The sequence below is a fragment of the Trachurus trachurus genome (genome assembly GCF_905171665.1).
Source record: "Trachurus trachurus genome assembly, chromosome: 9".
In the NCBI taxonomy this organism is placed as follows: domain Eukaryota; kingdom Metazoa; phylum Chordata; class Actinopteri; order Carangiformes; family Carangidae; genus Trachurus; species Trachurus trachurus.
In genome coordinates, this window is record NC_139895.1 from 24,397,958 (window position 1) to 24,425,579 (window position 27,622).

General features: G+C 41.0%; 1 protein-coding gene across 1 annotated transcript; it reads left to right on the forward strand.

Moving 5' to 3' along the window:
• The first annotated feature begins 1,369 nt into the window (after positions 1 to 1,369).
• LOC310990759 (ras GTPase-activating protein 1-like) lies at positions 1,370 to 27,532 on the forward strand. The gene is made up of 25 exons (XM_083978250.1): positions 1,370 to 2,633; positions 15,709 to 15,861; positions 17,891 to 18,026; positions 18,744 to 18,814; positions 19,356 to 19,473; positions 19,770 to 19,801; positions 20,422 to 20,474; positions 20,637 to 20,787; positions 20,954 to 21,032; positions 21,205 to 21,328; positions 21,457 to 21,613; positions 21,784 to 21,871; positions 22,146 to 22,226; positions 22,943 to 23,100; positions 23,222 to 23,298; positions 23,417 to 23,589; positions 23,702 to 23,861; positions 24,057 to 24,199; positions 25,112 to 25,227; positions 25,359 to 25,445; positions 25,564 to 25,631; positions 25,721 to 25,809; positions 25,934 to 26,011; positions 26,294 to 26,428; positions 26,525 to 27,532. Exons 1-25 carry the CDS (start codon positions 2,086 to 2,088, stop codon positions 26,606 to 26,608), a joined length of 3,159 nt encoding a protein of 1,052 aa, XP_083834376.1. The 5' UTR covers positions 1,370 to 2,085; the 3' UTR covers positions 26,609 to 27,532.
• The last annotated feature ends 90 nt before the right edge of the window (positions 27,533 to 27,622 follow it).

Here is a 27,622-nt window from a genome sequence, read left to right on the forward strand (position 1 = left end):
GTCATCAAACTGTGCAAAAAGGAAATATGGCAAAATGAACAACAAAAATCTTTAAAACAAAATGCGAAAACCTCTAAGATGCCACTTGTCTTGCTGCTAACACCTTAATTTGGCTTATAAATGCCCCTCATATGGCTCATGTGCAGGCCAAGTAAAAATGAACATATGTTTATGTGATATTAGCTGGAAACTGGAGCACAGTTGTTCCTCTGAGCTTGTTTTGTCGTCTCTGAAAACCAAGTCTACTAACAACAGACATTAGCAGACATTTGTTATCCTCCCTGGTGATGGTCTGCCAGGCCTGTACAGCATAGTTGGCTAGTCAAGCATTTGACTATAAAAAAAACTTTCTCGCTTGCCTTGTCTGCATGTTTGGCATCATTGTCCTGTTACACTGGCCTAAAATTAGGCAACAATGTATGCAAATGAGAACAGCCCCACATGTTCTCCCAAAGCAAGTTAAAGACCTTAAACATACCAAACAATCAAAAGCCTGCATCGTTTTAATATTTTCTGACTGTATCATATTGAGTCCTATGTGCCAGTCTATGAAACAGGATTCAGTGGCCAATAAGATAAATTCAAATTAAATAGCCTACTCAATGTAGCTAGAATTAACAGACAGACTTTCTGTCACAAAGCCAGAGTTATATTCTGTCTTCGGGAGAGTGTCAGCGTTAATTAACAACTCCTACTGGACCATATGCATATTTCATTCAGTCAGAAGCAGAAGCAAAGAATGAACATTAGGCTGGGAAGACTGTGTGATGTCGATCCAGCAGACCAGCAAACTTTACGAATACCACATGCAAGACAATCCTTGGTTTGCAGCAGGATGGGAAGTAAATCAGGCTGTGGTCAGAAAGAAAAAGTGCAAATTATGTAATCCAATAGGCTAATCAGCTTTTTTCAGCTCCTGTTTTCTTTTCAGGGTGTAGGCCTACCATATGCATAAAGGTGACTTGTTCATGGTTGGCAGTTTCAAAAACAACCAACAGCTTCCCAATTTACTGAATATAGGAGAATAGCCTACATGCAAATAGTGCATTACATGCATTGCATTGCATTAACAGATTATGCAGAAATCTGGTTTGCACAAAGATCTATGTGGTGCTTGTATGAAAGACTATGCTGCATGTCTACCAGTTGCACCTACTCTCATAAAAAACAAAAACAATAGGGGGACTGTACATTCAGCAATGGGGAAACTATCATCTTTAATTCATCCTAAAATCAATTAGCATACGATACAAGCCCCCTTCTTCGGAGCACTGATCGAAGATGTCATGGATTGAGTCGGTGCTACTACTGCGCTCTGTGTTCACTTGGCTGTGTCTGCTCAGTGACTGGAGAGGAGTGGGAGAGGGAGGGGAGAAAGAGCAGCGCAGCAGCGGGCAAGCCACCAGCTCTGAAACCTAGAAAAAGAGGCGAACTCAGCTTGTATACGCAAGAAAAAATATATACTTTGGTTTACAACATGATAGTTCGCACGGGATAACACAGCGCTCCGGGGATTCAGGAAATAAGGCTGGGTCGTTTGTGGACTGTGCTCGATACGGCTGGAAACTCAGAAGGAAAGAAAACAACAACACTGGAAAAAAGACGGGGATTACACACACAACAGTGACAATAAAACAACACTCCCCGACAAGTGGTCTGTCTGGTGCCGAGGTTCAAGTCCGAACAACAAAAAAACAAAACAGGAAATACCGGTGAATTGATATTCTCTTTGAAACTGTTTAAATGTAAGTTTCCACATAGTGTTTCTGCATGAACTTTAAACTCAGGAAACAATGAAGACATAGCGAGCGAGAACTCATCAAGTGTCTCAAGCTGCTAGCCATCCCGCTAGCGTTAGCGTGGCTATCCTGCAGCGAGCGAATGCGAGGTAAAGCTAACGCCCGCTAGTGCAGCTAAGTAAGCTAAGTTAGCTCGGTGGCTAACGTTAGCTGGCTGGCTAAACGCGTTTTGAGAAAACTTTTGGTGTTGTTTCCCCGGAGCCCAAACACTGAAGGAGTATTGTAAGAACAGAGGGGAAGGGCAGGTTCCCTTCTGGACTTTTTCCCCTCTACGTATTTCCCTAACATGATGGCTGCGGAGGTCAGCAGTGAGGATACGGGCTCGGTCGCGACAGGGACAGGGGTGGCAGCAGGCGGAGGCCCGGAGACGGCCCCTTTCCCCTACCCCTATCCCAAGAGCAGAATGCGAGTCCCCGATTTGGGACAAGGAGCCGCGCCGACCCTCCGCCAGCACTCGAACACATCGCCGGACTCACTTCCCGACATGAGCGTGATCTCGCTCACGTCTAGCGGGGATGTGACCGGATCAGTGCTGTCCGCAACAGGGAGTGGCGGAGCAGGAGGTGGACATTCAGTTTTTCAAGGAACAAGCTCAGGGACCGTGGGCGGCGTGTGCTGCTCTCCCACATTGGAGGGTCCAACTAGTCAACACACAACAACATCAACCGGTCCGGACGGGCCCACTGCCGCCTTCCCCCCACTGCCACCACCCCCTCCTCCCCCTCCGAGCAGTGGGGGGCTCGGCGGCACTATGGATGAAAGCGACATGCAGGATGGACAGGAATATGAGGAAGAAGAGGTGGTGTTCCCCCTCTCTGCACCTCCCACCAACCAGTAAGTGTACCACTGTTGTTGAAAACTTAGGTGTTGTTCATTGATACCTAGAAGTCAACATTTTCAAGCATCCTGTGCTCTCTGCTGGGTTCACTTCCTTCCTGCTGTCAGACAGCTGAGGTCTGAATTTGGCTTCATGTTGACTTGTTCAGGTCACACAGTAACTTGTGCTCCTCATAACTAGAATCAGTTATGAATTACAGCTCACAGTCAGATGCTCCATGGACTGTGGCTTTTTAAAATCCAACAATTGAACAGTTGTGGCCATTAAGTAATCCAAGTTTAAAACTATATTTAAGTAGCCTGTGTTTTTTCATTTACAAACTTATTGTACTTTTTGTTGGAACCATAGTTACTTAGTTAATCAGTTGAAGAATGTGCATGTTGAGATTGAGCGAAGTTAGTGTTAGATTGAACTAACTGTTAGCAGGACAGTGTTAATCTATATAATGTCCAATAATAACTGATGCATTCCTGTGTGGATGTCAGTTTGAAGCTTTTCTTCTAAATCATGTGGTCAACAATCATCAATAAAATATAAAAGTAATAGGAGCATTTTAATCTACTGGAGAAGCTGTATTTAAATAAGTGAAAGCACCAGCCAAATAATTTATAAGTATAATAAACACAAATACTTTACTTGATGAATCATGTCGTAATCAGATGTTGATGATAGTCAATGATGCAATTTTTTCATTAATAATGGCAGATCAGTTTCAGGGACAAGGGACGACGTAACAGAGATGGTAAGAGGAAGTAGTTAATGTGATATGGTCTGAAGAAATGCAGATGACAAAAGCCTATTTAAGTCTGGCTGAGGTCAGCACGTGTGTCCTAGGTAAGCAGCAGTTTTTTTTATCTGTGTCTTTCTCAAAGTATCAAGAACCATCTGTGTCATGCCTGTATCATTGGCTCGGACCACAATTCCCCACAACTGTATGGAGTTCAGCTTGAGCCGAGATGAAGCACCTGTATGCATAGACCTAATATCTAGGGATTAGGGATATTTAGGGATGCACAGATCTCCTGTCAACTCTGTTAGTATAGCCTATCCTTTATTTATAAGATACTTAATTTTATTTGCCCTTTACATTTGTAATCTAGAGCAGACCTAATCAGTTTGTTCATAGCTTATGTGTGATTAGTACAATGTCACTTGAATCACCCTGTTATTGAAGCCTGAATGAGGGTATTTGTGAACCTTTTTTATTGCAGCATGAAAAATGCACCCTGAGCGTTATATTAGGATTGCATCTCTAACTATAGGTATTTCTTTTATGAATTTATCAGGCATGCACATAAGCACATGTCTAAACCTGTGTGTGTGTGTGTGCTGGTGTTGCAATAACCTAAATACAGCTCTCCCATTTGTTACAGTCTCATTAGAGAACTGCTGAGCTTTGTCATTTCTGGCCCTCATAGTGTGAGATATGGAAGTGACTGGGCCTGGAGTGTGGATTCAGCTCTTATTTTTAGGAGCCACTTTATATCTCCCTGTCAGATTACAGAGGAAGGGGAATGCCAGCATTTCACCATTCTTGCCTGGATTGGTAATGAACAACCATAGATGGAATCAGCTGCTCTCAAATCCGAGTTATTACATATAGTATTAGTATGGAGGTTATCGTTTGGTCAAGCAAATATGCACTTGTTCATGGGTTTGCAGTTGCATTCCAGTTTATCAACTTGCAGGGTTGCCAGTGAGGCAGTGGGACAGTTGTCACTTGTGCATGAATGGCATTGATTTTCTTTGGTCTTGCTTATTTCACAATGAATGACTTGTACTCAAATGTGTATCTACCACATTCACTAACACACATAACTTAACACGCTAGTGAGAATCAGAATGAATCTACTGACTCACTCAGGCCTACTCTGAGATGCCTTACTCAATCAAGTTGTGCAAGGAACATGCAAAAAGCTATATTCCCCTATATTGGGTTTGTGGTTTTAGTGAATTGCTTGCACATTTCTGAAAAGTGTCTGGCTATTATTAGTCTGCAATTTCCTAATAGTATTGCGAAGTGTGTGACAGTGTTGATTACCTTATGAAAACGCAACGCAGACATGTGGAAGGAAGGACACTAACATTTAATATTGTGGTATAATTAGACACAATGTAAAAAAAGATTGAGGTCAAATGCTGAATGTATTTGTGTGTTCATTGAGTGAACACCTGCCGTCGGTAATATGTAAGGCCAGACACAAGCTCTCCAATGATATCAGCCCACAGTTTTCATTCATCTTCTCGCCTGGCAGTGGTTGATTCTTTACCACAGAAGTTATAAGGTGCTACTCTGCCTTGTAATCATGACTCAGTCAAGCAAGGATATGTCACTCACCCAGAATGTGTCACTGACCCACTGTGATCGACAGCGTTATGTGTCATCTAGTGGATGCTTTGATGCAAAGCTGAAGTTTTAGCCTGCAGCTATGTAGTGAACCTGATGGCGACGACCATATTTTATGGCAGACAGTCAGCTCATCTTGTATCTTGTATCTTGTTATTTATATGAACATCCTGTCTATGTGTAACACAAGACATGCATTTGTTTTTGGGCTTTTTTTCCCCCCACAGTGCCTATAATAGCATTTGCCAGTGGCAAATCTACTATTGGCAGCCAGGAGTGTTACATTCACAGCTGACTACCCACACTACCCTGAGTGATTCTGAGTCTCACCCTGCCCCCTAGGCTGTGTTAGCTAGCTGTGTATGCCTTCTGTAAACAGGCTGATCTTGTATTTCTTTGAGTTATATTTGCAGCCCGCAGAGTGCATATTGGAAAAGTGATGGTGGAAAACGTACATACTACTGAAAGTGCTTGCTGCAAGTGTTGCACCGTGACTGTGTGTGCACTCTGCTGCACCGAGTTAAAATATCTACGTGAGTGAGAGAGACACAAACAGCAGTCGCATTCATTCACACCTCTGTACGCCAGTGTGCCATTCATAAACAATGGTTGCTGCGCTGCGATAAGAATTTCACACTGATGATAGCTTAACGAAGAGCCAAGAGCAAAGATACCAGGTGGCCTCCACAGTGCACGTTCCTGCTGCCTTTGGAAGCCTCAGGCCCGGTGCCTGAGCTTAAACAAACAGCTTGTTGGGAAACGAGTCGTTGAGTTTGAGTTTCCACGAAGATTATAGAGGATTTTAAGTCATAAAGGGTTTCCCTGGTGGTGGGAGGAAGGAGAGAGGGGAATGAAAAGTTGGATTTGAAGATCAGTGGCTTTGTGAATGAGTTTACCAGATTTAGCAGTTGGCTGTGGAAACAACTCTGTAACTGCTGTGTTAATTGAGCACCCACGCTACCTAATTGCCCTTTGTGTAGGGTTGCAGAGACAATGGGATTCTGAAATGGCACAGGGATCATGTCACATAGCTTAACTAGGTTATTCCCTGACGGAGGCCGTTCCCTGTAGCCAAAATGTTACAGCACTTTTATAACAAAGCAGGGTTTTATTAATGGGATTGGATCAGTCATTACACCGTTTTGATGACTGGTGAGCCCAGCAATTAGTATTAAGCCTCTAATTTCCTGTTGGACATTTTGAAATTACTGCAATATTCAATGCTGGTAAGCTATACAGGCTACGGTAGCCTGCTTTAAACCATAATTGCACCTTGTCCCAAAGGTTGCACATGGAGTACCATTGCTTTACCTCACCCAGTAGTTGAAATACCAGTCCCATATTTATTAGTGTAAGATCCGCGTTGTGCATTGATAAGGGGAAGCCTATGGTTTCCATGCATTTTCAATGTGTTACGTAATGTCCTGTCATGCCCTTCCAATACCCACACTGCCCTGCCTTTTCTCTCCTACATCCTGTTTTCAAGACTTCTAAGCCACTCATTGTGGCATTAACAGGATCCTCAGAAGCATTTCATTTGTTTTTGACAATACCCAGGATTGTTGAGTTTGAATGACTTCTCACATGATTGAATGATGCAGAGCATGAAATTCATTTTTCAATTTGGATGGGCGGATGCTGTTTGTGAACTTCCAGGGCATGGGGCAGGAAAGAGCACATTCAAATTACAGGCAGATCTGATTTATTTATTTGTCACTTTTCTGAGCTTTGCTAGTCAGGGTTTTTTTTTTTTTTTTTTTTACATTTGCATCCCTTTCACAGAAAATAGTGTATGGATCTTGTAAAAAAAACAGCCATCTGTTGACATCTGTGTTGATACAGTTGGTAGCAGATATAGATAATAATGCAGATCTGGCAGAAGATCACAGTCACCAATGTACTTATTAGTAACTACCAGTGTAAACAAGACCAGCAGTATTTAAGAATGCTTTTATCAGTATTTGTTCAACAGCAAGAACAAATTGTGGTTGTGACACAGCAATTAGACAACATACTGTGACTCTGCTGGCATGATCATTTCGCACAACAAGTAACAAAACCATATGCAGTGATGAAAACTAGGGATGGAACGGTTTATGAAAACTGTTCGGTTCAACTGTCTCTGGTTCGTGTGTGTCGTGTACGGTTCATAGGCAGGCGCTACTCCTTTTTGTCATTTACCAACGAGGCGAAGCGTGTACACTCCAGAGCAGAAGCTGAACCTGTGCCAGCAACATTGTATAGGTGTGCTGTATAGGACCGGGTGGGGGGGGTTAGTGACGATCGCGATCAATTAGCAATTCAGCGCATTTAGCGTTTATTAGCGCTCCAGCACAACCTGTATGAGAGACTGTATAACAGACTTTATAAAGTAAGATATAATTTTTGTAAATACCACAATTGATAAATGTAGGTCATATATTTCAGTGAATAACTAATTGCATTTGTTAAAGATAACTTCTCTGTCTAATAAATTAAATGCATGTTGGAACTAGCAATGTCTCCTCTCTTGCAGTGCCAGAATATCACCTACTTTTAACCTAAAAGACTGTCACAATGATGTATCAATGTCAGACTGCCTCATTCTTTCAGTTGTAACCTGAATATACAAGACATATTTGATTTTCCTAACGATCAATGTACACCGAACTGAACTGAAAACCGTGATGTGAACCGAATTGTGGATTTTGTGAACCGTTGCACCCCTAATGAAAACTATATTTATCCAGTCTTTTTCATCCTCTTTTCTCAGTACACTGGGACAGGACTTCTTTTTGTCTTTATGTGTTGCAGACGCGTTTGTTTGTTTTTCTTAGCAGGCTCCCCTGCTGTGATTTATACTTGGACACACTCTCCTATTCAAGTGAATGGAAGAGAGATGCTGCTACACCAGAGGGGGCTCATAGCCATGTAAGAGAGAGAATAAGAAAAGTGAAGGCGAAAGTGTGTGTCCGGTGCAGAAGCTGGTTGGTCTGATGCAGAACTTCCAACTAGTTGCCTTGCATCCTGCACCAGTGCAAATATATATGTGCACTAAAATTGAAGTACTGTGATAGTTTTGGAACTTTTTAGAAAAGTGTGTACAGTATATAGTTTTACAGACACAATTTTCTCAATTGCGTTGCAAGGACAGAAACAGAACAGAAAAAGTATTTTTATCTAACAGTGATATTACTACTGGTACATTGTTCCTTGGGCAAAAACAGCCACAAAATTGATTTTAAAATGTGTTTATATTTGTTTAAGTTATTCAGCTAAACAAGGAATGGGGTTTTTAATTCGACGGGAAGAGAATGTCCTTAACTGGACACCCCTGCTTGCAGAAATTAAATCTCAGGAGGAATATTGTATGGGAAGATGACAGTGAAGCCTATTATCACTGATGTAATGATGTTATTTCAGGGAGGCTGATTCACAGCAGGAAAGCCGAGATGTGGGCTTTGGTCCCTGTGTGCCTGGCTGCGCATTAAAATGATGGTGGTTGGTTAGCATTCAGGCTGAGCGAAGGCTGAAGATGCATGGATGGCCCCTCCACATTTCTCCCATCTGTATGGTTTCGGTCTGCCCCGGTGTGCTGTCACTCTCTTACCCTGACTGAGAGTAACAAGCTGTGGCAGTTCACTACTGTGTAAAGCAAAACAAAACCATTTCACAGCTGCTGACAGTCCTCCACAGCTCTCCACCTACTTTCTTTCCACTGTGGAAACTTGAGCATGCAAATATAAGTGAATGGTTAAGGGATCACAATTTGCATAATAGTTGTTTGGTCAGTTGGTTAGTGCATAAACCCAAACAGTTTACATTAAGAGCTGAGGCATTTGATCATTTGCTGAAAGAATGTCTGATGTGAGGTCGAAACCACTCTGACATTTTCAGGGCAAACAGTCTTAATTTAACTGTGTTTTGATCTTGAATCGTGATTGAACCCAGGTGTATGTAAACTTCAAACTAAGGCCAATCCAGGTCATTGAGGTCGGTGGTTTGTTTCCACTAATGCGTGTGTGTGTGTGTGTGTGTGTTCAGGGGTAGCACATAAATGTCCATGTGTGTGCAGAGATGCCACTCCCTACCCCTGCTGCCCCGCTGCTTCAAAAACCAATAGGCAGCATGCTCACGATGCGTGGCTTTATGAGTGAGGGAAAAAGCAGAGTAAGAGCAGGAGAAAGTCAGTGGAGGATGAAGTGGGAGCAAAGACTACAAAGCTACTGCCCGCCTCGCTCTCCGAAAGATCCACTTGTGTAATTCTTCAGAACAGGATGACAGAATCAGACATGATCATCCAATTTTCCTCAAATTAGTTAGCACATCTAAATGCATGTGGGGTAACAGTCCGCATCTCCGTGTCTTCCCGATCATCTTACTTCAGTGGATATTGCTTGTTGACCCTAGTCACGGGAGATGACTGTACCAGGGAGACAGCAGGGTCACATCATCATGCCTTGTATGGATTTAGAGCTGCCTTTGCTCTGCTTTCCACATTGGAGCTTACAGTTTTTGTCTGGCCAGCAGCAGCATCAGTGGAGTAGGTGCACATTGTGAGACCACGGGACACTGGAGGGAGATGCAGCAGAGGGCGAACTCGGCGTAAGTGGGGCATCAAATCACCCTGCAACTTGTACCTTGCCTCCCTAACGCTCGGCTGATATTTTTGTTTAAGAACCAGGTTCATGGTAGATCTTAAAAAAATATGGCTTGTTAAAAAGGTAAAATCGTGTGTATGTCTACAGTATATGTGCAGTATATTTATTTAACATTATGCACTAAGTGACTTTCTACTGTGGGATCTTTCAGCCGATTGATCGACATGCTGATTGATCATCTGACTTTACAGGAAACTCGTCATAGATATTCAATTTCCTTGATTTTTTTTGTATGGAAATGTGTAAACTGAATATACCAGTTTTGCCAGTTTTATCTTACTATTATTTCACAGACCTTGCACAAGGAAATCTGGAAAGTCATACTACATGTGTAGCTATGTAGTGATATGTAATGTCAAGACACCGAATGAAAACACTGACTCTGTTTAAGATGTTAGATGTTTACTGAGCATTGCATTTGTGTGTAGAAAACATGTACTCTGTAACCCATATGGACAGTTGACAGCTCCACTGAGGCGCATTGCTAATGTACAGTAATGGAACGTTTCATTACATTTTGATACTGATGAGGGCTGACGTCCATGGAGATGTTTGAGTAGAGCCACATCCATCCAAACAGAAGAAGACGAATAAGAGAGACATAAGCTGGAGAGAGAGAGAAAGAGAGCTCAGAAAATACCTTAATGAGAGATGGACAGACTGACAGAGAGACAAAGTCCAACTCGCTCAAGTCACAGCAAGATGTTTGTCAGATTTCTCTCGGATGTGGTGACATGAAAACACAGAATCTATGGTGACCTGAATTTGTCAAAAGTGAATTTCAATATCAGCACATTACAATGTTTTAGAGAATGGATAATGGAGAACTCTCTCACCAATCCATTGAGGGGGGGGGGGGGTTATAAATGGTTAAATCTGACCAAATAGTCTGGGTTTCATTACTTTTTAAAAATAGTTATGCTTGAATGATTTAGGTCAGTAGAGTATGCAGTGTCCTAATTTCGAGCACAAGTTTTTTCCAAACACTTTTCAAAATTGGAGGTTGTCAATTCTTTAGCATATGTATAATATTCTTCATTTTCCCTACAGGATGTAGAGAGAGGGGTTGAGATGGGTTTGTTTTTCTCAATCAGATCCGTGTATCAATGTTCTTGCCAAGGCTTTTATTGGTACCTGCCTAAATCCTCCTGTTGGGAGGTTATAGTGTCCTAGTGCTGTTATGGGTGTCCTCAGAATACCCTAATAATGAGCTAAGTGCACATTAATGTCCCAAACAATGTAAGCTCTGTATGCTTTTTTATCCTTGAGTTTATTTATGTTGCCATATAAAAACATGTGCAGCAGCTGTTGCCTGTTTAATTAAAACGTCAGTTGCATACATGCGTGATATGCGCTCACATATTTCCTTACTGTAGTCACTCCATATTCCATTGGATTTTTAAAATAGAGCAAAAACAGAAAGTATATTAAAAAGTGTATGACTAGAATAAATGTAAGATATCCGGTGTGTACCTGTGTTAAGTCTTACACTCAGTTACTTTGTTGGAGCAGTAGGCTACTCATATCTTTCCCAGGAGGTCATATTGTAATATATTCTATTGCTGTCACAGGAACAGCTGAAAGGGTTGTGTTTTCCCCTTGTCTCATGTTGAAGTGACTAAATTGGTAATGGTAACGTGTGAAAATAAGGTTCAGGATGTGGCGAAGGAGGACACTGTGGGTAACTCCCCCTACTCATGCACCTCAGCACTTTCGAAACACAAGTTGGTGTGGCACTGCGGCTGAAGGGGTATTCGTCACTCGATTACAGATTTAGGCATAGATATAGATAGATATTTGTGTGAGTTGCCACAACTATTACTTTGTAATGGTTTGTATTAGTTAGCCTGTCTCAGAGAGGACCATGAGGGAACTGTATGCAGAGAGATAAATGCCTTATCCTGGGCTGCGCGTCAGTAGGAGAGTTGCAGGACGTCACTGCGCTGCTCGCTGTTCATGCACAGACATGACAGAGCATTCCTCAAGCTGATAGGAGAACTGTATCCTGTTACCACTGTCATGGCTTCTGTTTTTAATCATAGCACCCTTTCTGTCAGGTTAACCCAATCACATCGCACGTGATTATGGGAAGTGAATTGTTATGATAATAACTGAATATCATAACTCCTACACAAAGTTTCAGGAAACATGATTTCAATGGCTTTTCCCCCGTATCTATAGAAAGTTGTGGTGTGTGCAGTGCAAAGCATCTGAAGTCCGTGACTTGGTAAAACACCACAGTGCTTTCTGACTTTAATCCTGCGGCTCAGGACTTCATGATGTTCGGGGTGTATCTGCTAGATGTTTACTAATTCAAATCAACGACTTGAAGTAACACAGATGCCCTCAAGGTACTGTTCAGCAACAACCTCACATGGCCAAGCTTGCTATGGTAATGAGAGAAGTAATATTATGCTTCTGTGACTGTGAAGTAAGTCAGGAATACCACATCCATAAACTGTATTTATGTGACCTAGACTGAAAATTCAGCCTCACACAACACAGCCCAGAAGACGGTTTGTGCTGAATGCTGATGATCAATCCTGAATTAAAATGAACCCTGAAAACAAGACTGGTTTAAATGCACTTAACAAGATCTGCATTTCCCTCTTTGTATTAGAAGAATTGATTAGAAGTGGGGTTGAGACTTTAAATAATGCCAAGGAGTTGTTTATTGGTAAATGTGTCCCCAAACCAGAGCGATAATGGTAAAATATGGCGACAGATATATTGACACTGCCATTTAACAATTAATATGAAAATCCACCTGTCAGTGAGCTCTGCAAAACATTAACATTTAAACACCCCCATGTTGTGAAATACAAAGCAAGTTGATTGTTGTTAATGCATAATGTGAACAAATGTCCCTTTTCATCTACACATGGAAAAACCTTTGACGGCATTAATATCACTCCAACTTTCCTCTGATTAAGGTCAGCAAGTCTCCATTCTGTCAGGTGTATCTGGTTAATTAATTACCTGCCAATCATACATCAGGTAACATTCAGCCAACGGTGATATTACAGGGAATACTTTCATGTCTACGATCAAACAATTTTCAACTGAGAATATCAACCAAAAAGTAAAGATGATAAAATGAAATTTAAGAAACTGTGTATCTTAACATTTTTTGATGATACTTTTAAGACCTGATGCTAAAACCATCCATCGTTTTAATTAGGAGGAGAAAGCTTACAGAGTTGTAGAGTAAACTGCTATAAATAAATTACATCGCATTGCCACAGTTGATACAGAAACAGTTGTGAAAGTTTACAGTTCTCCTTTCAGTGTACTTTAAACATTAGTTTTGTTGTATGGTAAATGGTATGTTCTATTTTATTTTCATACTCTTACATTTTACTCTCAACAATCAAATTCAAAGGATTGCACTTAATATTTTCAGCTTTGTTCATCTGAACTCCTATAAACTTCTATCAACATATCCTGCGTAATAGATATGAACCATAGGCCTTATAATAAAACCATGCAGTTGCTTATATACACTATAAACTGCAGTTTCTTGTGCATATTATTTGATGCTGATTGTTGTTGATCCATGTGCCTGTTTTATACAGTAAAGCCTCTGACACTGTTTCCTCGCTAAATTTGAAGCGTGCCATAACAGGCCTCCAGAGTTCACTGGGGGAGCCGGATGACAGTGCAGCACATTCACTTCCAATCAGCTCTATTTGCTCAAGTTCATGTACCGTTTGGAAGATAAACTCAGATACATTCCTGATGCCTGGGCCATAATTCATCTCAGGTATGAAGGAAATATTCAGTAACTTAATTATTCACCTGTTTTTGATTGATATTATGATTAAAAGCCAATTCCAGCCAACATGTTTTATGAGTATTAGTTATAGATAATAAACAGGTGTGAATGTATGGCTGTTTAGATACATAGTACAGGGCAAATAATTAACCACACATACCTCTCATATTTGGTACCAGTACTAGGGATGCCCTTATTGATCATCCCTTGATCACATTAAAGATGTGTGATTGATAAAATCGAAATGAATGCTTCTAGTCATTGTTCACCTGTGGTTAAGATTAAGTTTCTTACAGACAGCATTTTTCTGTCATTCATGGTCCATGTCATGTTGTCTTACCTATTTCCCTGTAAGCTTGACACCCTCAGATTCTGCTCTGAAGCCACGCCACCAGAGCACAGGCTGGGTTCACATCAAGGTGAAGCCTCGCCACATGCGATGGTACCGCGGAAAGCCGCGTAGCTCACATTTGGATTACATTGGGTCGCACCGCAAAGTTTTGCCTTCGCGACCCTACACTGCGCAGCATCGCTAACTGTCCTCCAGCTTTTTCTCATGGCTCATTCACGTGAAAGAAAACACCTGACATCACAATAAACCATCCAGCATCCAGCTTAGAGCTGCATTGCCACTAACCAGACTGCAGTGTGGTACACTGGCTTTGTCTTTTCCGTGGTCGTAACACATTGCAGACTCTGATCGCGCACACGATTAGTGTGGTACATGCAGAGGAGGGAGGGAGAGACAGAAACGGCAGCCTGACTGACACATCAAGATCCAATCATTGAGAATGTTGTGTTCAACATGATTGGATGGTGTTTTCCAGGCTTGTTCATTCCACTTTTTACATTTTTGTGAAAAAGCATTAAATTACTTGGTTGCAATCGGGGTGTGGAGAGGATTTCAAGCAATGCCACAGATAAGATCCCCAACTATACCTTCTAAGTAAAATTGGCTCTAACACCCAGGGCATTTCTTACAGAAGGTGTTTGTGTCCCACTTGTCTTTTAATGGCATTATACTGTATACATGGTTTAATGGGCAGTGTATTTATGTTGGGAGGGCATAAAAGACTAAAATCCCATGCAGGATGGCGTGCCCAGCATTCCCTCTCCTCTTTCAGCAGTCATCCATCGTTCCCACTGTTCCATTCCCCCTCAGTATTATTTCCCCCAGCTTCCTCGGTCTCTTAAGGACTGCTTGGCTTCACTCTACAACTGCTCTCCATCACTCTCTTCAATTCGCTTATCAGCCAAATCCCCCCGAAGCCCTCTTGCGGACACTTACCTCTCTCTGTCCTCTTCAGCTGGCCTTCTCCAGCTTTCTCTGTGAAAGCAGACTTGATCATGTTTTTCTCTATAAGAAGAAATCTTGACACACCAAAACCAGATGGGAGCTCTTAAGATCTCTTGTGAAAAAAGCTACTGCAGGACCTCATTCATCTTCTCACCGCTGGATGTTTTTCCAGTCGCTGCCCTTTATTCTGAGAGGCACCAGTGGCCTAAATTTGGAAAAGCATGTTAATTTTTTACTCCAGCTGGCGAGCCCTGTCACGTTCAGCCTTACCTGCTGAAATTTTAACCAGTGTTGTTTTTAAGGCTTCTGTTTAATTCAGAAAGAAGCAAGACCTTAATGGTGTGTTGAAAACTGTTAAGTCAAAAATAAATTCAGGATTTGTGCCGTTATTGGTGCTTTCCCCTTTCTGTTTGTTTTAGAATATATGACCTCCTCATTCTGTCTGTGTTATATTCTCATGGAAATAGGCATGAAAATTTAATTAATTTCATTATCAGTTGATCAACTCTTAACACATATATACTTATTTACATACTTCCCACACGTTGGAAGTCTGTGAGACATTCAAAGACATTGGGTAAATTGATAACAGTGTTTTTTCTTGTTATATTAAGCTATCAAGTTATGATTCGACAATATATCATTTGTTATAGTAAAGATATTTGTTATATATATATATTATCTTGCTATTTTGGTTTAATGGTTCCATGCACTTTTCTTTAAAAAAAAACAAACTTGACAAAAGCATTGTGTTGTGTGCATCATTACAAAGACATTTGATTAAAGGACACATATCTTCAAAGTGTTGCTGGTTGTGCTGTAACAATTCTTCTACTTTTTTTTTTCAACATTCTTCCCAGCACTACGTTTATTCTTTATATAGCTTGACTTATCACAACACCAAAAAAACAAAAAACATTTCATGACTACATGTTATTTGTGTCTACAGGGTTGCTCAATGCACCATCCATCTTCCCCCCCTCATTATTTCCTCTTTGTCTGTGTGTCTCAGGTGGTACCATGGCAAGCTAGACCGAACCATTGCTGAGGAGCGGCTGCGCCAGGCCCGGACCCCTGGCAGCTACCTCATCAGGGAGAGTGACCGCCGGCCCGGTTCCTTTGTCCTGTCTTTCCTCAGCATGACCAATGTGGTCAACCACTTCAGGTATGACAGAGTACATGCATAAAGCAGAAAGTAACTCAATGCTTAAGTGAGTCACAAAGTAGGTAGCATCTTTTTAATTGCCTACTTTCAGAGGTCTATTCTCTGAAAATACTTTATGTGACCTAAACAATGTGTAATTGTTTTTAACTGCTGCTTTATTTGCTGCCACAATTTGCTAGGGTACCAAAATGGTCCTAAACAGGGGAAGTACAAGAAACAAGGGGGTCCTTGAAGTCTCATTTGTAGTCACCGTATGACTTAGAAAAGCTACACAGAGCCAGCTAACCCGTAACATTGGATTACTAACAGCCTACACCCGAAAGAAGTCAGAGTAGTGTGGACTGTTTCATGCCTGATCTTGACAGACTTCACCTATTTGTTGGTAAAGTAGAACATAAGATGTGAGATGCCATCTCACAATAAGCAGACAGCACACCTCCTTCAATTAGAAGATAAGGACAGGGGAATTACAGAAGTTATTCATTACCTGCGAACCAAAAGGGCAGAAAGCCACAAACAAAGGGCAACCACAGAGATGAGCTGATACTGAGGTGAACATTTTCACGTTTGAAGGGTGGTTACAGCTGCCCTGCCGTGCCATTGCAGGCTGCTTCAGCCTATGTGTATCATGGTAATTCAAACAGACAGATATGTTTTTCATAATGCATGTCATCTTGTTCACTTAAATGTCTCCTGAAACCCATTATCCTGTGTCTGTTTATGTATGTGACTTAATCTTCTGTGCAGTGTGAGTGGGTGGACTTGAAGTAAAAGAAAGAGGGCAGCACACAAGTCGAGCAGCAATACTATGGTGTAATTTACAACGGTAAAGTCAATAAAAGAAGACAGATTAGGTGTTACAATCTGTCCTCCCACTCAGTTGATATGTTATATTGAGCATGAAGACACATTAACCTTGCGGCTCACACAGAAAAGGTGAGAATAAGTTGTATCACAGCAAGGTTAAACAATGTGGCACTCTGCTTAAAAAAAAACATACTTTATTCTAGACAGGCTGACATGAAGATGCAATATAATTAAGTGTACTGTAGTATCCACTGGTGTAGGAGATCAGTCAGAAGTTTCACCACTCCCTGGTGTGTATTTAATACTAACTGTAGGTGCTTAAAGATATTAGCAGAGCATGTGAAGAAAACCATTGAATACTTAAACAGACTGAAGTCACTTTGAAGTATACCCCTCATTCTTCTCCTTCTAAACCTAGTTTTGTTTTTGACGTACCCTTGGGTAAACTGGAATCTGTGCATCTTTATAGTATTCCCCTCTACTGCTTTAATGCATGTTTGAGATGCCAGTCCTACTGTAGCTGTACACCTTACAAAGTGACTATGCCCAGGCATAGTCGCTTAGATTTTCTCCTGAAATGCATTTTTACAATCTAAAATGGATGACATCATCTCCTTAACTCACACTGGTCTAGTGCGCACTCATGATGTCATTATTGTGGGAACAAGGGATCCTTTCTGTACGGGAATTATGAATGTAAGGTTAATTGTGTGACACCTGCACTTGAAAAGGCTGACGTCCTTTGATTGTGCTTGTAGCGAATGAGTAATAGCATAGTGAGCTTGATATAAACCCACAATCAACTGACGAGCGGAGAATTAGGATTAGTAGCTCTGCAATGGGATATGGTTCAATACAGTACCTTCTCATACGATTATAATCATTCACTCTAGTGATTTTCAGTTTTTTTATATGAACCACAAATTACAAATATTATGGTTGTGAGAGAGCTGGATTCAATAGGACAGCCTCCACCTCTCTCTCTTTCTTTCTCTCACTGCCTGCATTCATCTTTGGAGAGATTTAAAAAAAAAAAAATAGTTTAATATCCGCTGTGTTTCATCTGCAGTGTAGATACACTGAAATCCAATGCTGACACTGTCCAGTTTGCTCATTTTACTGCCAAAAGAAATGAAAGTTGAACATTATCTGTTGCCATCAAGGTGCAGTCTTCATAAAAATATATGTGCTTCTGTTTTATCAATATTGTGTCTCTCAACAGGATAATCGCCATGTGTGGGGACTATTACATTGGAGGGCGGCGATTCTCTTCTCTGTCAGACCTGATCGGTTATTACAGCTATGTGTCTTGCCTGCTAAAAGGAGAGAAACTGCTATCACCAGTGGCGCCCCCAGAGGTGACTGCAAGCTTTGATGCTTACAGTAGATTTTATTTTCTTTTCTTTTATGGGTCATTTCCAGCATATTTGAACATTTGCAGTACTTACGTTTGTGACATGACATCACTCAGTATTTGTTTTTTCCCTCGTCTTCATTGTTTCTCAAAAATAAATACATCAGGTCTGATTGTCATTAGGTGTTCCCAGTAGGTTAAGAGTGTTAGATTTGAGCTGAAAGCTTTCTTTATATTCACAAGCTGTTTCAAAATGTAGCTTGGGAATATGTAAAAGAAAGAACATTCTCAAAGATCTTACAAATGTGAATTTGAACAATTTTAGATATACTAAACCAGTCTTCTGACATTGTGTCCAGGACATTTATGTTAACCTGATTTAATGTTTGAGGGCTGACAGATTGGTAGAATAAATCTTTTTGAGTTAACTTGAAGTCAGTCTTGATTCTTTTATTCCGCCACTTGCTCAGTCTCCAAGGGAGTATTTTTCATGTCCTCCTTAGCCCTTCTTCTTTTACCTTCAGGCAGTAGTCAGAAATGTTTAAGGCAGAGATTCAGCTAATGCTCGTTACCTTTTTCAGCCGAGTGCAGTATGTCCCAGAGGGACTTGTAGTAGAATACTTCATTTTGGGAGAAAATTGAGGGATTTAACATCAATGTGGTTTTGGAAGGTCAAGACTAAGAATGAGATTTTATATTCTTTGTTTGCTTGTTTTCACAGCCTGTAGAAGACAGGAGGAGAGTCAGGGCCATACTTCCATACACCAAAGTGCCAGATACTGATGAGATAAGGTGAGTATCAGTGTTCAATACATAACATTTTTATATCCAGTTGCTGCTGTGTTCTCATAAAATGATGACACTGAATATCGCTCTGGCTTACACATGTTTCATTTGGCTGTATTTACTGTATATAACAGAGGTGCCTAGTGTGACTATCACAGGCCACAGCAGTCCAGATAGTAGATCATCTAACAATTTTCTTATTAAGCAGCAGTAGGCACACTGACTGATGATCCCAGCTTTTCCCGATTTCCTGAATCTGATAAACATCTGTCTGAAGTCAAGTTCATCCCTGAGTCTACTAGTGAGCCACAGGCTTAGCTGAGCAGATGTATGTAGTAGTTTCCTCAAATGTCATGATTCAGGGGGGACACCTGCTGGCAATGAATTGACATTACAATGGACACTGAGTAATTAGAGTTTGGACAATCTATACACAGTGTAGTTTGAAGTGCATTTACTTGCATTGGTTTTTAGGCTTTTTAACCAATTTGCACAACAAATCACAATGTTTTCTCTTAATGTCAATTTTGGCTTCATGTCTCTTTAGCTTCCTAAAAGGGGACATGTTTATTGTTCACAATGAACTGGAAGACGGCTGGATGTGGGTGACCAATGTTCGCACAGAGGAGCAGGGTCTCATTGTGGAGGATCTGGTGGAGGATGTGGTGAGTACATCACTCTGGAACAGCTATATCAAATTTAATAGAAGATGTTTATCATCCCGTCAAAGAAAACCATCAGGGATGACAAAATTGATAGTGGCATCTGCAAACTCAATGTAGTGTGGATGAAAACAACCCGATGTGAAGTGACTAAAACGTTATTACACCTAGGTGGCATCAGCATAGAAGCAAGTGTGATGTAATGCGTGAATACAGATCATATAGATGACAGAAAACCTGCAGTCATTGGTCCATTAGAGGTTGTGTCTTGACAGACTTCTGTTTGTGATATTTTTCAGGGGCGGGAGGAAGATCCACATGAGGGAAAAATGTAAGTTGTATTGCACTGAACTCCATTTTCATACATAAAAATGACATCAGAAGTTATAATTCCCTATGAGGCAGCAGCTCGGTACTTCCTTTATTTACAGCGTACACCCAGTTAGTCATTTCACCTTCATGCTCACTACCTGTTTTCTTTGTCCTCAAGACATTTTTTTACTTAAAACAAGCAGAATGGCATGACAGGGCAGGGCATAACTTGAGTCATCGTCTCTCCACTTATCATGTCCTTCAGCGTTGGCAAATGTTCAACTTTGATGCAGTGACTCTAGGTAATGGGGAAAAAAACAAATAAAACGTGAGCCTGCCAAATGCCCAGGGCTCTCTAAGAAGTTGAATTATGGCCACATTGTTTTTCCTTTAGCACCTGTGAACTATATATCAAACATGACAGAGCACATTTGACATGTATGGTAGTGATTAATTTGCAGACACTTAACAGTTATATAGTTAACTCTAATGAATGTCTTTAGTAGAAGTTTATTAAAAGATAATTTCAGTGTTGAGTGGTGATGTTGTTAACACTCCTGAACATCTGCATTTTGTTGACTGAGCTAATTCACTTGTCTGTCACTCTTTCCTCTGTTGCCTTTTATGGATCTCTGACAGCTGGTATCATGGAAAAATCACCAAGCAAGAGGCCTACAACCTGCTGATGACAGGTACCATTCCTTTCTGCCTTTTGTTAAGCTAAAGTAATTAGCCACTTGTGACATGTTTTTCTTGTCAGAAAAGATTTCAAATTCAAAGACACAACATCCTGCCCGGCATGAATTAAAACCATTCCCTCGCTCGATTCTTCCGCTCTCTCTTGTTTCATGTAGTTGGTCAGGTGTGCAGTTTTCTTGTACGGCCGTCAGACAACACACCTGGAGACTACTCCCTCTTTTTTCGCACCAATGAAAACATCCAAAGGTTTAAGATCTCCCCCACACCCAACAATCAGTACATGATGGGGGGGAGGTACTACAACAGGTATGTGTGGCCTTGTGCCCATTCTCATACAAAAACAATAACATAAGGAAAAAAATATCTATGCTAAACTGAGGAGCATTTCAAGTTGTAGCCAGCATGGTTTTGCGTTTTTTGACTTGCTGTTAATGACATGCTGCATCTCGTCTGCCCCCTGTCTCTTTGGCAGCGTTGATGACATCATCGACCATTACAAGAAGGAACAGATTGTCGAAGGCTACAACCTGAAAGATCCCGTTTCAGTGCAGGTAGGCCCCGTTGTATGGTAGTGTTACTGAGCCTGTGTGATTCTGTATTTTTCTCTGAAGGGGATAATATTTTACAATGTGAATTTGTATATAGTGTTTGTGTATAGAAAAAAAAAGAAATGCATTGTGATCTTGATTTTGCCTTTGTGGTTATGTGATTTATTATTTGTAGCACCAGGAACAAGTACTTACTGACACAGTGGATGGGAGAGAAATTTATAACACTATCAGACGGAAAACAAAAGATGCGTTCTACAAAAACATTGTGAAGAAAGGCTACCTCCTGTTCAACAAAGGTACATGTAACGTCTCTCTCGAATAAAAACTTTGCAATTCCCCCTTGTAATAGGATAAATAATAGTATGTTGTCTTTGCTTTCAGTTACCATTATGATTAACTTTGCTCTGGTCCATCTCACCTTCAGGTAAAGGTAAACGGTGGAAGAACCTTTATTTTATCCTGGAAGGTAACGACGCCCAGCTCATCTACTTTGAGAGTGAGAAGAGAGCCACCAAACCAAAAGGGCTGATCGACCTAAGTGTGTGCTCCGTGTATGGAGTGCATGACAGTCTGTTTGGCAGGTGAGATGACAGAATATTTGTTCTTAGTCTAATTTAGTAAAGTTGGCAGCAAAGTGCTTTCATTCAGCTCCAAATCCGCAGTTGTGCAGAGACCACAAGAGAATGATTTTAATGAGGTGTCATACTGTACAAAGTCATTCAAAATCTGCTGTTTTACTTCTTTTTTCCAGGCCAAACTGTTTCCAGATTGTTGTCCAGCACTTTAGTGAGGAACAGTACATATTCTACTTTGCTGGGGAGGCCCCAGAGCAGGCACAGGTAATAGAATAGTCAGCACCACTCTATCACTGATAAATGTCTCATTAAACAGGGTAGAAGCACATGCATGCAAAAATGTATTTATTTTTGGACTAAATAAATATGCACTAAAACTGCATGTTCTGCACCTAAACAGACCCAAACTGTGACCTAACACTCTTATTTTAATAAATAGCTGGAACTGGTTGTGTGTTGTGTGTTGTGACTTTGTGCAAAGACAAAGCCCATGTCAGCTGTGTCTTGTAAATGCACTCACAGTGTTCTGATGTTACAGGATTGGATGAAATGCCTTCAAACTTTCTGCAGTAACCTAAGGAAAACCACTCAGCCCACCTCCAACAAGAGGCTCAGACAGGTAAATAGACCCTCAGCCCGTGTGTGCTCATGTGGACAAAGAAAGGATGTTCAAATCCAACAAGCCAGTAAAATACAATTTAGCACTGTAGTGCCACCATTGTCAAATAATTGTAAAATCAAAATGTGAAGTGAAAAACTGATTTACACTCAAACTTAACAGCGACAGATGACCAGTTGATTAGAACCACTTCACGTTCAAGTTCAGAGTCTGAAACAGCTTGGTACATTCATCAGAAAGTGAACGATTTTTTTTTTTTTAAACAAACAAACACAAAATTACTTTTATCATAACTGACATGACACATATTTACTGCAATTGTAAGACAAGTCAGTCTTGTTAGAGCAATAATAACACCATTCTCACATAAATTGTTAGCCTTGGTTTTATGTCTACCAAATGAGTGAAAGTAATTTTTTTTAAACCTCCTTGCCAGGCCATTTCACCTCTGTAATTTTAGACCAGTTATGTAGACAATTACATTAATTTTGTCTTAAAATACTTATTTCATCTGCATCTGTCTGCTAAAATAATCTGTAAAGGCAAAGGCTGTGTGTGTCTTATTTTTCAAAACTCTGAGAAGAGGTGGATTTCAGCTGTTTAGATGAACTGACAAAGTAAAGAATGAATGATTTAGATTAAAGGCTGCTCTTGAAATTGAATTTCCTAACTTTCCATGCACATGTTTCATGTTCTAAACCCTTGTTTTCTGCCAGGTGAGCAGCCTAGTGCTGTATGTGGAGGAGGCCCACAAGCTGCCGGTGAAGTATTTCGCCAGCCCTTATTGTAACATCTACCTAAACAGCGTCCAGGTGGCCAAGACGCACCCTAGGGAGGGGCAGAACCCCGTCTTCACTGAGGAGTTCATCTTTGAGTGAGTCTGTTGCACAAGTGCTTGTCCTCCTCACATTCCCATCTTTCTATCTTGTTTGCAAATGACAATATTTTGATCTGCTTGTTTACATAATTATAAAATGTATATATTGTCGTTTCAGTGACTTGTCGAGTGAAATCAACAGATTTGAAATCAGCCTGAGCAACAAAACAAAAAAGAGCAAAGAAAGTGACATCTGTAAGTACATCTGTAACATTTCTGTAAGCCTCAAATTCATCTCCCTTTTTTTCATTTTAAAACTCACATATCTCCGACCTTCTCTCTTTCCTCACATCTCAATCTCTCTCCCTCTCAGTGTTCATGCGTTGCCAGCTGAACCGTCTGCAAAAGGGCCAGATGATTGATGAGTGGTTCCCTCTCAGCTCCCATGTGCCTCTGAAGGGCATCGAACCGGGGTCCTTGCGTGTACGCGCCCGCTACTCCATGGAAAAGATCATGCCCGAAGAGGAGTACAGCGAGTTCAAAGAGGTCTCATTCACCGAAAAGGGGTTTTAAATCGCAATGTCCAATGAGCGGGCGCTCTGTTCTGTTGTTTATTTAAAATGACAATAACTTCATTATTGTTGTGTGTCCTCTGCAGATGATTTTGCAGAAAGAGTTCCATGTCATCTACGGTCTGGCCCATGTGTGTGGTCAGGATCGCACATTACTGGCAAGCCTCCTCTTGCGGATCTTCAGACATGAGAAGGCTGAAGCCCCGCTACTCAGGACACTCAATGACAGAGAGATTAACATGGAAGGTAATTACACACTTCTGTGAAGGGGTATATCTAACAATGAGGGAATATCTGACCTGACAACACAACAACGCCTCAGTCTGCAGTATTTTTCAGGGCCCAATTAGTTGTTTGATATGTTCAATGGTCTGCTCAGGAATGTGTACAACCATGTGCCTGTGCATTTTCAATACTTCCCTTCTTGTGTGCTGTCACCAGATGAGGCCACGACGTTGTTCAGGGCGACCACACTGGCCAGCACCCTGATGGAGCAATACATGAAGGCCACAGCCACACCCTTCGTCCACCACGCTCTCAAAGACACCATCCTCAAGATCATGGAGAGCAAACAGTCCTGTGAGGTAAAGACCTACAAAGGCTTTCTCTCTCACACTCTCACTACATTGTAAGTCTTTCAAATCCAACCCCCTCCCACCATTTATCTGTGGTGCAAGGTTAAGAACATGACATTTATGTGATATCAGAGCAGCCGCTCCACAAGGTTGCTGTGTAGTTGCAAAGAAATGTATAAAAGTGTAACAGCCTCAACAGGCTGTCTCAAGGCTGAGCTTTGAGCCTTAATACCTCAATGGAAAACATTGTAGATCTTATGGAGTTCATTCACCCACTCAGATGAATGTTTCATAGTGTATACATTGAGTTACACAAGTGTCTGTTGTGTAACTATAAGTTTATTAAAAACTAATTCAACAAATTCCTTTACTGATGGCTGATCCATGAACAGTATTTATCAACATTACAAGCAACATGTGATGGACTGAATCTTTTCTGGTACTGTGCAATAATAGTAATTCATTAAATGAAGTGTCTCTTATCTAATGGCTCACAACTATACAGTAAATACACTGTGTGCACAATTATTAGGCAAGTGAGTATTTTGACCTCAAGCTATAAACTTGGGTGTGGCCAAAGTGATCAACACCCTATATTAGCATGTGCTCAATTATTAGGCAACTCTTTACCTCAGACAAATTTTACAGACTCTGAAAAGTTAAAAATTGTAAAATGCCTTTCAAATGGATGCAGCGCTCTTAAAAGTAGCTAAATTATTGGGGTGTCATCACTGTAAGGTCAATGCTTAAATCCAACAAACATTCAAGTTTATATAGCTTGAATTGGAAAATATGTATAAAAATTATGATAAGGTCAAAATACAAATTTACTTAATAATTGTGCAGGCAGTGTAATGAATTTGAATTAATCCATCCTCACTCGTTTGTCTGTTTCCCCTCACTCCCTGTCTCTGTTTTTAGTTGAACCCTTCAAAACTGGAAAAGAACGAGGATGTGAACCTGAACCTGACTAATCTCCTCACCATTCTGCATGAGCTGGTGGAGAAGATCTTCATGGCTGCTGAGATCCTACCACCGTAAGCATATATACCCACATGTAGCCTTGTCCTTGCTGAATCATTTCCATTAGTAAATTAAACAGAATTGCAAATCTTAAGTGCAAGAGACATCACTGCATCACTGTCTCTTTCTACGATGACCCAACCAGGACACTGAGGTTCATCTACGGCTGCCTGCAGAAGTCTGTACAGCAGAAATGGCCCGCCAACAACACCATGCGGACCAGAGTTGTGAGGTAAACAAACCTGAAAATGAAAACACAATCGGCATATCTTTGTTTATCTTTTATTTTGGCATGTGATGCATTGTTTTTTTTTCTGATGCTGTCCTAACTGTATCCATTTTTCTTCCAGTGGCTTTGTCTTTTTAAGACTGATCTGTCCTGCCATCCTCAACCCCAGAATGTTCAACATCATAGCTGGTGGGTATCAGCAAACAGGAAGTTGTTGCATGCACTTTTCAGCTGTGTGACATGTTACAATGTGTGCTTTGTGCTGCCACCTCTGCTAGATCCTCCATCCTCAACAGCAGGCAGGACCCTCACACTGGTGGCCAAGTCTGTCCAAAACCTGGCCAACCTGGTTGAATTTGGCGCTAAGGTATGAATTCCTTGCTTGAAATAGTAGCATTTAGTAGAAATATTGATGTTCATGGTGGACGTGTCAGCAAAGCGTTGTTTGGAAATTGTCGGTGCTTCACAGCTGTCTTTTCGTTTTCAAACAGGAACCTTACATGGAGGGTGTGAACCCTTTCATCAAAAACAACAAACATAGGATGATCATGTTTCTGGATGAGTTAGGGGTGAGTCACATTGACAGAAAATGAGTTACAACCATTTTGATAATTGATTGTTTCAGTAACATTCCATCTTCTGATACATGTGGAGAGAGAATATTGAATTTCTCATCAACTATCAAATCAAGCGAGCAATTTGAATGTCATATTGGCCTTTGGAAAATTATGATGATTCACATATTTTGTTGAAAAGATCATAAACAACATAAAAGTTATTGCTTGCTGCAGCTCAAATGCAGACCCAGACTGTCTCCCAAACTTACAAGAGTAATGTGTCTGTGTTACCAGAATGTCCCCGACCTCCCTGAAGCCACAGAGCACTTTAGGACAGACCTGTCTCGGGACCTGGCAGCGCTGCACGAGGTCTGTGCCACACACTCAGACGAGCTCCGGACACTGAGCAACGAGAGGGGAGCGCAGCAGGTCAGAGAGCCGTGATATCGGCGCCGAACACACACAGGATGATTTACGCCAGCCCGTTTCAGGAGAATGATCTAATTCCTCTTTTCCTCCCTGCAGCATGTGTTGAAAAAGCTGCTGGCCATCACAGAGCTCCTCCAGCAGAAGCAGGCTCAGTATGCCATGTCCAACAGCAACAGGTAGTACTGCACTCCTCCCATCTTCCCATCCTTCCGTCAAGTCTCCTCCACCGGAGTGCAGCACAGAGGAGACCTAGCATGCTCTACCCTCATCACCATGGCAACCCCTCCACCTCCACCCTCCATCATGTCCTCCTCTGATTGTCCCGCCCATCCCAACCCACCTGCCATCTTGTCCTGTTCACCACAAGAGAGCTATGCAACAACAGCGGCTGAGTACAACTGATGCAGTATTTAAAACGAAAAGAAAAAGAAAAAAAAAACTTGCGCCAGCGACTGACAGCTGTATGCACAGAAAAATTATTTTCTCCTCATAAACTGTGTTCATAATTCTGACTTGGGTACATTTCATTCCCTTCATCACGAGGGCCAAATATGAAGATTTCAAAAGAGGTGTCTTTGTACCCACTATGTGTTTTGATAGCACAGGTTGCCAAAGTGTACCCCACCCCTCTGGCTCAATATGAGGAAACTGACAAGAAGCTAGTTGTCTCTGTGCCCCTTTTATGGTAACTGGATTATGAGCGATAATGCTTTTTATACTGTAATTAGTGACTGATTTATTTTAAGGTTGTGACAATATCCACAAAGTGCTGAAACGAGCATATCTGTCTATTTGTTTCTTTTTTCTCTCCTTTCTTTGGTTTCTAGATTGGAACAAAGTCTTTCAGAAAAGTATGGTTATTTTATATTAAGAATAAATTCTCTTGCTGGAATCATGAGTATATAAGAGAGCTGAATTTTTTTTTTTCTCCGATTGTATCAGCTATTTTTTGATTATTTGGTTCAGTCTTTTTTGAAATTTCTGAATGCCAGACAAGACACATAATCAGAGAAACCAAGTAAAATGAAAGTGTTTACAGCAGTAAAAATTTTGGAATAGTACAGAATGTATCAGACATGCATGCACTTATTAAACAGTTTTTGTAAAGTAGATTATGGAGTCTTTCATTGGAGAAATGTATGCACATAGCATCATGTGGCTTTGTTACTTATGGAATATTTTACCGTTCTGCCT

What these genes read in the sequence shown, in the direction of transcription:
- LOC310990759 (XM_083978250.1), top strand. Translation starts at nt 2,086, where the DNA reads ATGATGGCTGCGGAGGTCAGCAGTGAGGATACGGGCTCGGTCGCGACA. An exon ending in GATCCACATGAGGGAAAAAT is followed by an intron (nt 19,802 to 20,421) that starts GTAAGTTGTATT and finishes GATCTCTGACAG; the next exon opens with CTGGTATCATGGAAAAATCA. An exon ending in AAGATCCCGTTTCAGTGCAG is followed by an intron (nt 21,033 to 21,204) that starts GTAGGCCCCGTT and finishes TATTATTTGTAG; the next exon opens with CACCAGGAACAAGTACTTAC.